The sequence below is a fragment of the Trichomycterus rosablanca genome, chromosome 3, assembly GCF_030014385.1.
Source record: "Trichomycterus rosablanca isolate fTriRos1 chromosome 3, fTriRos1.hap1, whole genome shotgun sequence".
Lineage (NCBI taxonomy): Eukaryota > Metazoa > Chordata > Actinopteri > Siluriformes > Trichomycteridae > Trichomycterus > Trichomycterus rosablanca.
Genome location: NC_085990.1, coordinates 9,909,524 through 9,925,704, shown reverse-complemented (window position 1 = coordinate 9,925,704; position 16,181 = coordinate 9,909,524). Strand labels below are relative to the sequence as shown.

At 40.7% G+C, this 16,181-nt stretch overlaps 1 protein-coding gene across 3 annotated transcripts in view; it reads left to right on the top strand.

Moving 5' to 3' along the window:
- The window catches only part of LOC134310890 (protein MTSS 1-like), a 67,237-nt gene that overhangs the window by 41,956 nt on the left and 9,100 nt on the right, over positions 1–16,181 (top strand). For 2 of the 3 annotated variants that reach the window (XM_062992619.1, XM_062992617.1), the window contains exons 4-10: positions 823–907; positions 4,172–4,263; positions 6,183–6,257; positions 10,784–10,941; positions 12,149–12,256; positions 14,080–14,177; positions 15,841–16,051. In XM_062992619.1, the coding sequence (XP_062848689.1) occupies positions 823–907; positions 4,172–4,263; positions 6,183–6,257; positions 10,784–10,941; positions 12,149–12,256; positions 14,080–14,177; positions 15,841–16,051 (827 nt within the window). The remainder of the gene's footprint in view (positions 1–822; positions 908–4,171; positions 4,264–6,182; positions 6,258–10,783; positions 10,942–12,148; positions 12,257–14,079; positions 14,178–15,840; positions 16,052–16,181) is intronic. The other variant, XM_062992618.1, reaches the window with a different exon arrangement.

Sequence of the window (16,181 nt, the reverse complement as noted above, 5' to 3'; positions counted from 1 at the left end):
GCCCAGTGGCACCCTAGAGGTCGTGAAATTTGAACAATTGTTTTTTTCACTAGCAGAGAACTATCACTATTTAGCAGTATTGTTGGTGGAGGCTGTGTTTTGATAAGAAGGAAAGATCTGCTGGATCTACTGTGGAGAAAAAGACTTGGATCAGAATCGAGACACAACAGGAACGCTCAGATTCTGATTCATTTGAATTTAACCTGAGGATTTCTGTAATAGCTGAGTGTTTTATAAGCGTTCCCCTGAGGACAATGTGTCAGACACGATTCATTAGCTTTGTCTTCTTCTCTGTGGGTACCGATGAGGTCATAGGTTGTGTGTTTCTCATCCAGATCCAACACTAGCGGGGTAGTGTGAGGTCAGTCCATCTGCCTGCTATTACCTCTGTGTGATTCTGTTTGGAAGCTTCATGTCAACGTTGGCAGCATGCTGTGAAGGGTTAGCATTTTAGCGTTCTGACAGCAACTCTCACTTTCTCATTGAAAATAATAAACTAGCATGGTCTTTAAGGCCTTAAGTATTCGGACACCTGACCATAAGGCAGACAGACAAGCTCATTGATTCCTTGTTCTGCCTTCCCTTTTTCAGATACAACCGAATATGTCTGTTGAGTACCCAGCCATGTTGGTGGCACCACTTATACTCAAGCCCAGGTCTCAGCTTTATGTTTATGTTTATGTTTGTTCTCAGTACAGGAGGATTTAACTTGGGGGGTCCAAACTTTTGCACTGTGTTGAAGCAGACGTAAATAGCATAATGCAATATTCGCGTCTCAGCAGCGAATGACCCGTCTGATCATCTTCTTCTCCTTTTTCACAGGAGGAACCCGAGATATCGGCTCAGCCCTCACCAGGATGTGCATGAGGCACAGAAGCATCGAGGCCAAACTTCGCCAGTTCTCCACGTAATTATTTGCACCTTTCTACATCATCTATCAGAGAGAAATGTTTTAGCAACATGTTGGGAAATAACGTGACTAGAGTGCATGTTTAGCTCTGTTTGGAGAAGAACCAGAATGCCTTTGGCCAGGGCAGAGCTACAGGTTTCCATCATGCCCTAAGGTTTTTAGCCATTTTGTTTGGTTCAGGATTTGAATTTGTGTACAGAAAAACTTGAGCAGTAAAATACGGGTGCTGCAAAAAAGCCAAGTCCAAAAAATAACTGAATAGAATAAATGTAGACGGGTTATTATTGTTGTTACCTTTGGATTATGGTGATTTTTTATTGTTTAAACTGTTATTTGGAGACTTTTATTCAACTCATGTTCCAAACAAATTGTCAACATAAAATATGTGTACATGCTAACATTTGTAGTAAATCACAAACATAGCTGCTAGTGGTATAATACACTAGCCCACCAGCTGATCCGGCCAGGCGTCTTAACAGGCACAACTGGCTGCGTCTGATGGAGGGAGGTTGACAAGGTTTCTCTTTGTAAGTGCGACTAATGCATAATGTGACTCCATGCGCAAAACAGCTCTCTGTTAGAGTCCGCTGGTAGGTAAAAAGAAGTGGCCATCAAACTGCACACTTTTTGAAGGGGGCACATGCCAGTCTGCAGCTTTCACCACCCCCACTTTGACAGGGAGAAGCTGCAGAGTGACATGTGCCCCCTTCAAAAAGTGTGAAATTAGATGCGGTTACCAGGACATTTCCAGTATCCGTCACAAACAGGCCGATGCTATTAATTTAAGTCAGACTGAAACCAGCAACATTACATGACCCTGCATAGGATTGCAGTTCAACGTTATCATGCGTTAGCCAATCATAGATGCAAGATTTCTAAATTTGTTTAAGTGAACAACAAGAAGGAGAAGCAAATCAACATTATTAGCTTTTTTTAAAAACAGCTCGATTTAGGTTACTGGGCGGCACCAGCACCGCTGAGGAATCCCTTCAGCCCGCCCACCCTCAGACACAGCCAATCATGTCTGTGTGGGCGCCCGGGCAGCTGATAGCGGGGCTGAAATTAGAATTTGGCACCTCCAGATCTCAACAGCGGCTAGATTTTTAGACTGCAGCGCCACCAGAGTGCCTCAACAGCAGTGTAATTTATAATTTCAATTTACTTTTTATAGGTGCAAAGTTAAAATGCTTTATTTTATTACATAACAAAAACTACAAACTCATTTTCATTTTTTATTTTCTCTTTCTGGCTTTTATTGCAACAGTAACAGACGTTTTGAAATGTGTTTGGATAAAATCATCTATCCGGAAAACTTTCACGCTGCACAAAGCCAAACTTTTTTAAGCGGATCTGAGTGGAAATCCAACATTGTATTCATGACTGAGTGCGTCCATCACCTCCACTCGCAGCACGCTCAGGAACAAGGCCAATATTTCTGGAGCTGTGGTTACAGAAATCAGACGTCCATGTTATTTCCTGTCTCTCTCACGCTCGAGTGGCCTCTAATTTTGGGAAAGGTTTCACTCTAACCACGCTGTAAATCGGACGAGCACAGCAGCAGTGGACGACTAAATTTAACTTCTCAGCTGCTCAATGTGCCATGACAATCCAAGAGGAGTGAATGGTTACATCAGGCCAGATGAATGTCTAGTGTAGAGAAGATGAGTTTCCATAAAGTGGAAATAATGCTTAGATGGTTCATTCATCCAATAATTCATTCATCCTTTTCAATAGCCGCTTCATTCTGGTCAGGGTTTAGGTGTGTCAGGCTCAGCATACAAGACAGGAATGGACAGGGCGCTAATTAATACAAAGCAACACTCATTTACTCGGCTCTCGATTGCTATGAAGAGAGGCTCGCCTGAAGACAGATTTCTAGCATGCTAAATATCTGGATATCAGTCGGGCAACTGGCAGAGGAGGAGTTGTAAAACGTGGGATAGAATACATAAAAATATTTATTAACCTCCAACTCACTATAGAACAAACAATCCATGCTGTTTGTGTAGCCCAATCCACTCGGATGCATTTATTTTTCCTCTGTTTTTACGCTGCACATCAGTGCACAAACAACTTCGATCGCTCACTTATTGTTGACGTGTGTTTTTGGGCGTGGTATAGTTAAACCCTTCGTCACTTCTTGCGTTTGTTTACGTGACAAAACGTACTATGGTAGACTTATCTGCGATTCCTCCTGATGGTAGATGGTGTAGTGTGAAACCCCCTGTTGCCGATCAGTCGAGTAGTGTGAAAACCACAACGACTGAAAAGACTCCCGAGTGCAAGAGATCCAGTTGTGTAGTGTCAATTGTACAGCGGTCTGAACAACTTAAAAGTCGTGAAGTGTGAACTTGGCATGACATTTTGATGTAAGAAACAGATTTTTTTACGTTGTGCATTTTGTTCATTTGAAATTTAAAATAAAAAGCCGTTCGAGGGGTACAGCAGTCTTAAGACTCAGGTTTTTGCTGTGCCAGTGGACTAGCTGGGCGTATAACAGACACAAAGGGTGTGTTCGAAAACCTAGGGAGCTGCCTTGCTGTCTTACTGTCTACATAGGCAGCTGCCTCAGTAGAGAGGATTCTAATAAGTCATTGACTTATAAGGCAGGTTATTTGAACACACTACTTAGACAGCGATAACATCGGGTTTGGCATTTAGCATCTTGCTATTAAAACCAATGGATTGAGGTAGCACAGCATGCTAACATGTCAATATAGCCTCCCTTCATGTACCGATAACGGTTACATTTCCTGACAAGCCCGAACTTGCAAATAAAAACACTCGGTACAAGTTTATACAAGTTAAAAATCAGTAATATTTTATTTACGTTTGAAAATAACTCCATTCGTTTGTCCGCACCATCAGCCATGTTTATTTTTCTGTGAGAGAAGAGCACCCGACCCGCAATGAATTCTGGGATTGCCTTGATCACTAAGGCAGCGTCGGATGCTCACTCGTTCTTGAGCCAAAATAACATTGAAATATTAAGATGCCTGAGTAGTGAGGATTTTAAGGCATCTAGGATTTCGAACAGCCTCCTTCTCGGGAGCGCGCACAGGATGACATCAAATGCTGCCTATGTAGAGAGCTTCCTAGCTTTTCGAACACACCCAAATAGTCGTATCTGAGGGAGGGAAGGCCAGATGAGCTTGCCTACTAACCTCTGAAACAGTGACATGCTGCTATTGGCTTAATTTTTTTTTGCTTCCCTCTGAAGTGAAAACATGTTTCTCATATGAAGTTATGTTTGGATTTCAGGGCATACATGGATTGCCTGATTAATCCTCTTCAGGAGCAGCTGGAGGAATGGAAGAGAGGAGCAAACACACTGGATAAGGACCATGCTAAAGGTTAGAGCTCTGACTTCTTGTCTGCATGTCTGTATTATAGGATCTCATTGCAGGGACATTTGCCTGATCTGTATAAAGACTTTCATCTATGAACAGCCTGAAAGGACCCTCGGAAAGCCCTGGGGTCCTTAGCTGTCCATTAAACAAGGGGATAGGTAGTAAACACGCAGTAGTAATAGGTGGAAGCTCATTGTTTTTGAGACATTCCAGACTTAATGTGGCTCGGTGCAGAGCGGTAGAGAGAACAGAGTGGCGACACTCCCATAGGGAACCGTTGGAAAGGGGGCGGGACATATTTGCTGTGCAGCTTCCGGGTTGTGGAGCTCTGTATAGTTCCAAACAACCCATAGAGCCCCATTCATTTTTACTACTTATCAAACATTTTCAGCGCTATGTTGCTTTGTTTTAAAAAAATAATGAATTTGATGTCATTAATATACTTAATACTGTTATTGTTTAGCATTTGCTCAGCACTAAATGTTACATGTTTATTTTAATTAATAGGTATAATTGAATTTAGTTTAGCTTAGTTAAGCTAAATTAATGACACGAGTCTTTTCACCTAAAATCAGTTGATTAATCAAGAGTCTTTTTACAGAAATGATAATAAAACATTAGAGCCATAATAAATCATGCTACTTTTACTTTCATACTTAAGTACATTTGAAGGTAAATTCAGTTTAGTACTTTAGTGGAGGTAAAGAGTATTTTACTTTTACTACTACTTTTACTGGAGTAATATTTTACCTTGGATATCTCTACTTTAAATCAACTACATGGTTTGTGTACCTTGTCCACCACTTACATTAGACAAAATGAACTTGTGCATATTCATAATGAATTCATTAATGTATTACATGTAGGAATCAATTATTAATAACTCATGAAATAAGAGATGAATGAATGCTATTTCATGTACCTGCACTATAATGTTAAAGGTACGGTAGTGTGTTTATCAATCTGTTCATTCAGTGCAGGTAAACCTTATGAATCCAGCCACATGGTTTAGTGTTTAACCAAAATTATTATTTTTATTATGAATCCTCAGGAAAGTGAAGGGAGATTAGTTTATGCAAAAAAAAAAAAACCTCTTTAATCTCTGTACTGTATATTGTCTCTACTACTTAATGATATCGCATTATGTAATGTATACTAATATAATGTACTGTGTGTTAACAAGAACGACCTATTAACAAGTCAATATAAACATCAATCTTCCACTTTATATACCTTCCACTTTATATTGACATTAAAGCAGATGCAGTAAATGTAAAGACAGGTGAAAATACCCAGAAATTGTACAACATTTTGTTATTTACCGTTTAATATGTCACTCACTGCTGCCGGTCCCATATGAGAACATGACAGCGCCGGATTTGTTTGGAACTATTGGAGGATACATGAACCACGTGACCGCGTAGCGGCGAGATCAAGGAGTGTCGCAACTCTCTCTATCTACGGCTCTGGCTCGGTGTATCAAAACCGCAAGCTGTAAATCATGAACTGACATGTTTTGATTAATAAATTCTCATGAAACGATTTAGTTTGTATTCATTTCAACAGAAAACTTTTTTGTGATTAATATTAATAATATACTAGTAATATAGTCATTACAGTCTATACACATTACAATTCATGTGTTTCATCAGAAAACTATGGATAAACAAAACAATGAGAAGGTAAGCTGGGTTCTGAGGCTTTAAATCCCAGACTGGGCTCACAAATATGAAATGTTCACTGCATAATTTGAACGCGTAGCCATTAAGGGGACACATCAGTGCACTCTCAGTGCAGGTCCCAAGTCTGGATAAATAGCAGGGTTGCGCCAGGAAGGGCATCTGGCATAAAAAACTACAGGATGAATGATCCCCTGTTGCAGTCTGTAAACTTAAGATTTGTTTGGTGTCTTATTTATACAGAATTCAAGAAGGCCCGACAGGAGATCAAGAAGAAATCCTCAGACACCTTGAAGCTGCAGAAGAAAGCTAAGAAAGGTAACGTTGGTGTTACTCCTTGTTTTCGAGGCAGATACAGGTCACATATAATAAACTTATTAACAGCACAGAAACACAAACTTGTATGCAATCGCCCTCTTGTGAAGCTTTTATGTTACATTTTGTGAACCAAAGTGGGACCAGATTGTACAGAGCAAAACAGAGAGAGTAAGATGCATTGTTTGTGTTGCCTGGGTCACATAAATATGGACATAATGTGGGTTAAAAAAAAATGTCAACAGTAAATACGAGAACATGCTATCTGGAATTGTTGATGACTAAAATGGGAGAAAGGGCAGGGCAGGGGGACATTTTAGATGAGGTTACCAGGACATTTCCAGTATCCATCACAAACAGACTAATCCTATTGATTTACATGGGACTTTGAAAAAAGTTAGAAAAACCCTGACATAGGAAAATCAGATTGAAATGTGAAGCTTGAAGAGCAGCTTGGTATGTAAAGATTGTTATGTAGATGTGGAACGTGGCTCAGAATGACAGCAGCTTCTTCACATGTTTCCCGTGAGTTTGGAACCCAGTCTCATGTCTGATAATCCACTTATGTAATAAAATTTAGAAAGGGCAACACTACACCATACCGTTTTTTTAGTTTTAAAAAGAAATGATAAACAATTCAGTTTGAAAGCTTATGCTCCAGTTATTCAACATATAGCCAAAAGTTTATGGACACCTAACCAGGAGCTTGTTGGGACATCCAGTTTCAAAACCATGGGCATAAATATGCAGCTGTAGGGGTAGCACTATGGTCTCACAGCAAGAAGGTCCTGGGTTTGATTTCCAGGTGGAGCGGTCTGGGTCCTTGTCTGTGTGGGTTTCCTCTGGGAGGTCCGGTTTTCTCCCACAGTCCAAAGACATGCAAGTGAGGTGAATTGGATATACAAAATTTTCCATGACTGTGTTTGACATTAAACCTTGAACTGATGAATCTTGTGTAACGAGTAACTACCTGTCTTGTCATGAATGTAACCAAAGTAAAACAGGACGTTAAAATCCTAATAAATAAGTATATATGCAGCTATAAAAGCATTAATTCCTCTGAGACGTCTTTTTTTTACAATGTTTTGTTTAAAAAAAGTGTATCTGTGAGAACTGTACCCATCCATTATGTCAGGCACTGATATAGGACAAGGAGGTCTGTCATTCAAGTTCATCCCAAAGATGGGATTCATAAGGTCACACCAAATGAATCAAATCATGTCTAAATGTATCTAGCTTTGTTCATGGTGCACAGTAATGTTGGAATAGAAAATGGTCTTCCCCAAACTGTTTGTACATTGTTAAATATGTAATTTATATCATTGACTTACTCCTCACAGCATTAAGTGTGGCATCTGAGCTTAATAAATAGAAGAGGTATCCAGCTCTTATGTAATATGTCATCTAATGGCAGGCAGACTGAGGTCTTTGTGCCCTTTAAGTGTCCCTTGTGTGTCCTTTATAAGGACTTCATGTTTTTCTAATAGCTCAGAAATGTTGCATTGCTAACATAGCTTTAGCAATAACATGACTGGCATGTTAAGACTCGAATGCTGATGCATATTTTTCAACTTTGCATTTGTTCCCACCTGTCATGAGCAGCTGATGCCTTTGGTAAGTGTGTGTGTGGTTCGTCCGGACTAATGCAAGACGTCACTTGTCTCGTCCAGTCTCTTCTACCCCCATCCTGGCTGTGTTCCCAATCAGTCTTGTGGTTCAGTGTCTTTTTTGTATCTGTGCCAAAAATTTTGCTAAATTTTACAAAACAGCTATTTATAACAAAACAGAGCCGATTGTGTGTGTGTGTGTGTGTGTGTGTGTGTGTGTGTGTGTCCTAATTAAACAAGATTTTCTTCCTAAATGTTGGCACCACTGTGTTTACACACACCTGTAAGGAACATGTTCTGTATGTTGTGTCAGTTTTAGCATTTCAGTTATTACTGGAACTGCTTTTTTGTGACTGAATAATAACACACACAAGTTTATTGGGTGCTCAGGTGGCAGAGGTACACCAGTCCACTACCGTTGGGATCCAGGGTTTACATTTCCAGCGTCCAGTTGGGCGCCTACTTACAGACGCAATTGGCTCTGTCCTGGGGAGAGGGGGTTTAGATGGTAGTCCTGTCTGGGGTCCATTTCTGCATTATGCCCAGTGATTCCAGGGAAACCGGACACACCACAACCCTGACCAGGATAAAGCGCTTTTTGGATAAATTGCTGGTTCAAGGGACACCAACAACTCAGATGATTCATTTAGCATGGCCTCCTAGTTTTTTATTAGTGATTATGATTGACTGCAGCTGGTTTCTCAGTGCCCATATAAATAGGGCTAGTGTTCTTCTGCAATATTTAGGCAGAAAATCCAAACCAACTCCTCATGCTCAGATGTTATTTTTTCAGATGTAATTCAAGAACCATTAAAATACTGGGTTGATATGAATTAAAAAGTGTTACAGTCCACAGTCAAGCAAGTTTTCTTTGCCATGGAGTTTAGATGCTGCCATATCAGACATAAAACCATGCTCCTGCTTTTGTTTTGTTTATGTAATCAACTGGCATTGATTTTAGAATGGGGATTCTTGATTGTATGGAAGCCTCCAAGCATCTGGTGATAGACCTGACCAGAACTGTGTGGCATTTTTAGCAACCTACATTTAGCCAGAAAGCGATTTCTACAGCTGACCTCTTATCAGACGGGGTGGATCGTTTTCTCCGAATCCCTTTTGGAATTTCACGCAATCTGACGGATTCTGCAATTGTACACATTAGGAAATGTAGGGCAGAGGTTTCTTCTATATTTCAGTCCTCTAAAGTCCAGACGCTGTGTCTGATCACCTCTGAGCTTAATATAGTGTCACGTCAGACTGAAAGACTAAAAGCAGCATGTCTCCAAACAATCTTGAGGTCATGATCTTCTCGGGTCAGGACCTCACACGAAAATACGGAGCAGTAGGTAATAAATCTCACTTATTGTGAATTTTCAAAAATAACTTAAATTTTTAAGCAGGTTATAATTGAATTAGCTTAAACCAGTGGTTTTCTTTTTTTAAACCCAGTTTAACCTCTGATTAAACTACAAACTCCAGGTACCACCTTTAACGGCTAGTTTACACCAAACAAATTTTAAGACAGACGTGTCAAACTGGAATTATGCCCCTATTTTAGTGGTACTTAGAGTCTAATTTTAGCTCAATTACAGGAGCAAAGCCAGGTAGCCACCTTTATGCCGGTGCATTTTCATGATGACGTGACGTGACAGTGTCATTTACAGCTCTGTCATTAAAGAATCTGATTATATAATCTAATACTGAGCACACATGGTATTGCACGGTGTGTCATATATAATTGGACAAGCTATTTTTAAATCTCACATAGTTTCATTTCATTTTCATCAACTGCTTTATCCCGGTCATAGTCGCGGAGGGTCTGGATGGTGTGGAGAGTGGGGTTGTGCTGAGGGCTCCCAAAAGAATGGCTGCACCTATTCCACAAAGCCTTCCTTACATGCCTTCAGTCCGTTCTTAAGAGATTATTTTCTGCAGACGTGCTCAATGGACGCTTTACGTTTCACACAATCACACACTTACACCATGTTGACCCTGAGGTCAAAAAACATGTTCACAAGGGCAAAAAAAATCTGTCCTGCTGATCAGGAAAGTAACAGCAATGTGTGAAATTCACTATTGTGTTTGCAATAGTTTCAAAGGCGGGAATGCATCTGCTAAGTTCCAAAAATGAGAGTCCACTACTGTAGGACAGATGTTACAGCAATCAGTGAGACTGGTTAAATACTACTGCAAATGTTCAGTGTTGTGAAAAAAAGTATTTGCCCCCTCCAGGCTTCCTCTGTTTTTGACTATTTGGCAAATTGAATGATTTTAGGTGTAAATACAAAAGATAAAGAGAACATGAGGAAAGATGAAACAGTTTTTAAATTGACCTTTTGTTTCTTTCATCTGCCTGTAAAGCCCAGGTCAAAAAGTAATCAACCCCCTGAACTTAGTAACTAGTTAAAAAACAACGACCACTGTTTAGCAAAGCTGCTATAATTCAGCCACTTTGTAGGACTTTGAAACATGGTCTGGATAATTAAGGTCCCATTACAGCATCTTAATGGGGTTTAAGTATTAAGCCACTTTAAAAACCTTAATTTGGAGTCTGAAATGCTATTGTGCTTTGATTTGTTTGTCTTGTGGCATAATTGCCATTTGCGCTTAAGTCTCAGATCACAGGCTGATGACCAGATATTATCCTTTAGGATTTTTTCTACTATTGTCATCTAATAAATAACTATTTACTTTTATATTGTCTAAACAAAGTATGTTTTAAAAACAAAACCACATGGCTAAACATGTTGATAGTGGCAGTGCTATCATTCTGACTCAAGGCTGTTAATTGGAAGGTTGATTAATAGTCTTTATTCAACAAGAATACACAGTGGGATTTAACTGAAGAAATAATACATTTTGGTTGAGATAAAAGTCAGTAGTTGTTTAGAACTGATGAAGTATTTGTTATCTGTCCTGCAGGGAGAGGAGACATTCAGCCTCAGCTGGACAGTGCTGTTCAGGACGTAACAGATAAATATCTGCTGCTGGAGGAGACCGAGAAGCAGGCGGTCAGAAAAGTGCTGATTGAGGAACGAGCTCGATTCTGCTCCTTCGTCTCTATGCTCAGACCAGTAGTGGTAAGTAGCAATAATGATAATAATAATGATAATAGGGCTTGTTTGTAACAATACAAATTGCATATGCTTTAGCAAATAGTGTGTCTAATAAGTACACCTAATTGGTTTAGTTACACACAATGTATCACATGCATCTTGGGATCCAGTTTGGAAATCACTTGTAAAAAATGTCCGCATGTAAACATCAGCACATACAATCAGTTAGGTATGATGCCATGTCTCACAAATGAGGAGAACAATACAGTAAAATATTTGTATGGTATAAAGTACAGACTGTACTGTAGTATTAGAAGAAATGTCTTCATTTAGTAAAAACAAATGCTGCACTGTTACTCCTAAAAAAGGCTGGAACAAAGTGCTCAGGTAACGCTCTGCTGTTGGACAGCCAGGCGTCCACACAGACATCGGCTGTGTCTGAGAGTGGGCGGGCTGAAGGGATTCATCATTGCTGCACAGGCACTGCACAGAGATGGTGAATAATTGAGATCAGGGCGTGACTCTTCATACCCAATACCGTCCTTGTGTAAACCTGCCTTTAGCAGGTGAAAAGAAGAGGTTGACTATTACACACGTCAGAGGGGGCGTTAGGTATGGCCCTGCTTGGTCAGGGTAGGAGTCGGGTAGGGCAGCAGTAAGAACTGATATATCTGGGTAACTGAATATGACTAGGTTGGAGAAAAAGGAACTGGTAGCTTAGCAGTTAAGGTTCTGGACTAGTACCGTAAGTAAGGTTGCCGGTTTAAGCCACACCACTGCTAGGTTGCAACAGTTGGGCTCTTGTGCAAGGGTCTTAACCTGCAATTTCTCTAATTGTATTCAGTCATAATTGTACATCGCTTTGGATAAAAGCTTCTGCTATATGCCAAAAATCTGAATGAGTTATATCTGCTTAGTTTTAATCTTTAACAAAACAGGGCCAAAGTACCTAGATGAGTTGTTTTGATGATTACAAGGAACAGCATGCACCAAAACAGTTTCAGTAATTTAAAATGACTGGCACTGATTGCATGAATCATTGTCAAATTTAATCAAGCATCATTAGGTTTAATGCGCATCAGCTTTTATGTACAAATGGAAGCACGCTCTGGTTTATCCAAATAAAAATATTATAATAAAATGTAATCATAGTAAATAAATACATCAAACGATAAACATTACTGGTTCTTAAATCTAGCTTTAACACATTGTTTGTCTCTCTGTGTCTCAGGATGAGGAAATGTCCATGCTGGGAGAGATCGTCCATCTGCAGACCATTGCAGACGACCTCAAAGCTTTGACCCTGGACCCTCACAAACTGCCACCTGCCAGCGAACAGGTCTGTCTGTTGCCCACTTAGACCCTAAATCATTTCAATTCAGCCACATAGCCTCATAGAATCACTCTGCTGCCTTCATTTCATGTGTGTTAGCCACAAAAATGGGTAACAGGTATAATACATTAATTATATGAAGAAAATTAGGTGCTTCCAACTTTGCAGCAACAGTTTAGAGAAGGCCTCTTTCTGTTCCACTATGACTTAAGCCGCTGTGCACAAAGTACAGTATAAGTATAAGGTACAGGTACAGTATAAGAACCTGAAGAAAAGCTTGGTTTAGAGAAACTCCATAAAACAAACATCATCTACACGCTTACTTTGAAGTGAACATAAGAACTAGTACAATCCCTGCCTAGACTTAACAAAGTGCTTGAGGTGGGCTATACCGCCTCAGGAAATCAGCAAGATTGCTAATGACAGTATACCCTCGTAGTGAGGAACTGCTACATCCTTAAAATGTTCTCTCTGTGTAATTCTAAAGCTCTAAAATCCAGAAAATCATTGTGAGGTTATTTCGGCTCTTTCCATTAAGTACATGAGATGTTGCTTAGTGTACGGGCAGATGGCACTGGAGCGGATATGCCTCATCATTTCCTCCTCAGTGCTAGTTTTATCAGTTCAGCGTGTCCTCATGTAAGTGGAAGAACAGGATTGTCAATGACTCATCTGTCCCCCTGCACATTGTTTTGACTAGCTGTCAGATTTTGACACGGTCGCCTAAAGTTTAGTGACAGATAAGCCGAGGCGATGACAGTCGCAGCTCAGACGTGACGATTCTCTTTCTGTTCGTTTTCCTCAGACGATGATGGAAATGCTGCATCAATTATAAATTTACAAAACAGAAGTTTTAAAGATGACGTGGCCTTCTTTGCCACCCTCATCTCAGAGTGAGACCTGAATGTCCAAAATTCCATGTGGACTTGTACTCTGGTCCAAAGTACTAGCACTGACCACTACATGACTTTCCATCTGAGACCTAAGAGAAGAAGATTCCTACAGAGAGTTTTATCATGTAGAAAGGAACACGCTTTGCTCTCTGTATTCCTCCACCACTCATGCCAGTGCGAGCCAGACATTTGGAGTCACTGTTGCAGCAGCAAGATGATGACGACCCATCCAGCGTGGGTCAAACCCAGTGGCAAACCCCAATCTCAAACCCTTGTCTCCTCGGGGATGGACTGGTGTATTGGATGGACTGACTAATGTACCATTCAAGCACGATGCTGTTGTCTATGTAATAGTCATTGTATTGCATAGATACATACTGTATTTAAAGTTGTGGTTCACTATATGGCCAAAAGTATGTGGACACTTGATCATAAGCCTGTCGAACACCCCATTTGAAAAACATGGACATTAATATGAACTCACCATCCCTTTTAGGCTTTAACACCCTCCACTCTTTTAGAAATGCTTTGAACCTATCCAGTTAAGAAAGCATTTGTGTAGTCAGGAGGCCTTACTCACAATCGACATTCCAATTCATCTCAGCGACTTTCATTGGGGTATAGTTCAAGGCTCTGTGCAAGCCACTGGAGTTCCTCCACTATAATTGACCTTGCTTTGTGTCTAACTGGTCATGATGGAACAGGAAAAGGCCTTCCCCAAACTTTTACAAACAAAAGTTTAGTCACTGTCAAAACATTTAGTCACTGTCTTATATTGAAAGCACCAATTTACCAGTTCTGTTTAAACACTTTACCATGTAATTATTCTGGTTTGGTTGGTTCTAAGCATCACAGTACTTGTCTAGACTAGTACACAGTTTCTTGGAACACACCTTAAAATGTCAGTACGTGTGTGTGCGTGCGTGCGATCTACAGGTCCTACATGACCTGAAGGGTTCCGACTACAACTGGTCCTTCCAAACTCCTCCCTCCTCTCCGAGCACCACAATATCCAGGAAGTCCAGCATGTGCAGGTGAGACGCATGCATAACTGTGTTCTGTTGATTGTCGGTGCTAACAGTTGAATTCAAAATGCTGGTACTTCATGTGAATGTTGTCTGTGTGCATCTGAGTGAGCAGTCCTCAAGCATGACCAACATTCCCCCATCGTACTGTCTGAGGAATACACGCTATGCTCTGTGTATTCCTCCACCACTCATGCCAGCGCCCAAGCCAGACAGTAGGAGTCACTGTTGCATACTCCTTGCCACTAGCTTTGTTTTTCCATCCAGCCTTCCCTCCTCTAGACACGGCCAATTGTGTCCAAAGAGGCACCACTGAAACTTACATTTGTTACTTGTGTCTTTGTGGTGGTGAGCAAGCACTACACTGCAGTGCTACCCAGGTGCCCCAGTTTCCTCCTTTTTTGTCTTGTTTTACATCCTGTTAATTCTTTTATTCTGTCCTTTAGTGGCCTCCTGAGCAAAGAGCTCTGATTTTAGCACATCAGCTAAAAATATCAATCAGGACAGCAAGTAATTATCATGTATTAGATCAGTGAGATGATCTGGAATATTTAGCCTCACTGGGGTTTTAAATGTCTCTAGTGTGGATTAAAAAATGCAAACTTTATGCACGTGGTTGTAGTCAGAAGTTTGCATACTCTGGTGTGTATTTTCCTTAAGAAAAAAACATTCATAAATTTTACACTATATAGCTAAAAGTATTTGGACACCTGACCCTGAGCTTACTGGACATCTCATTCCAAAAACAAATGGTGTTAATTGTTTCAGCTAGAACAACAGCCACTCTTTTGAGAAGGCTTCTTACAGGACTTTAAAGTATGTCTGTGGGAATTTGTGCCCATTCAGTCAAAGAAATTGCAGCATTTGCATGAATGGGTTCTGATGTTGGTCAAAAAAGCATCAACTGATGTTCCAGTTCATTTCCAAGCTGTTCAGTGGGGTTGAGTGCAGGCCACTGGAGTTTCTTTATAAACTGAGCTTTTCTTCATATCTTTATAGTCCTTGCTAGGAACAAGAAAGGGCCTTCCCTAAACTGTTTCTGCAAAGTTAGAAGCATTCTATTTACTTTATGTATTTGATTTATTACATGTGTTGGCCATTGTTGCGGCTAAAACACATGATTTTAAAAAATTAGAAGTTTGTCTAATTTTTAAAAGCATGTCCCCAATTATGCCCGCTAGATGGCGGCCCACGAACTGGTGGCAACGCCGAGTTTTGAACCGAGGAGTTCAGAATCTCGGCGCTGGTTTGCTATCAGTAAAAATCCCACTGCGCCACCTGGGCGCTCGCGAACAAAATTTAATGGATGGTCAGTAGTACTGTATCTAAGAGTCACCAAAAAAACGCCATGAATTAGAAGACACTGTCCACAGTCAAGCAAGCTTTACATCACAATGGGCTTACAGACTACACCTATTCCATGGAACCGCAGTCTTCTTCCACATCAGTGTGGTGCAATATTAAAAATATTTGTATATTTTTTATGTAGGGCTTAAAAAGGCATGAAACGGTCAAGTTTTGAATTCATTCCAGAAACAAGGACCATGTTGTTTTTTTCACATCTGCATGAGTTGTGTGGAGTGCTAATGATTCCCCGTCTTCCCTCTGTTTTGTCCCGCTTTCTGTCTTCCTGTCCATGCTCCGCCCTTTCCTGTTCTGTGTACTTAAACAGCAGTTTGAACAGCGTGAACAGCAGCGATTCACGCTCGAGTGGCTCGCTTTCTCATTCGTCCTCCCCGCTCTATCGCTACCGCAGTGCTGGCGTGCCGCAGCAGGTCCCCGCTCGCCTCCCCAGCGCCTCCTCACAGGACTCGGGATTCGTCTCGCACGATGCCTTCCAGTCCAAGTCGCCTTCGCCCATGCCGTCCGACCCCCCCTCTCAGGTGAGTGTGCTGTTTCATTCAATCACGGCCGTGGATCTACATACATTACGAAACTGGAGATTTGACACATGGTTTCCTCCAAGCATGATCAGCTGCTCTAGGATATTGTATGAGGAGGGAGAAAAATATT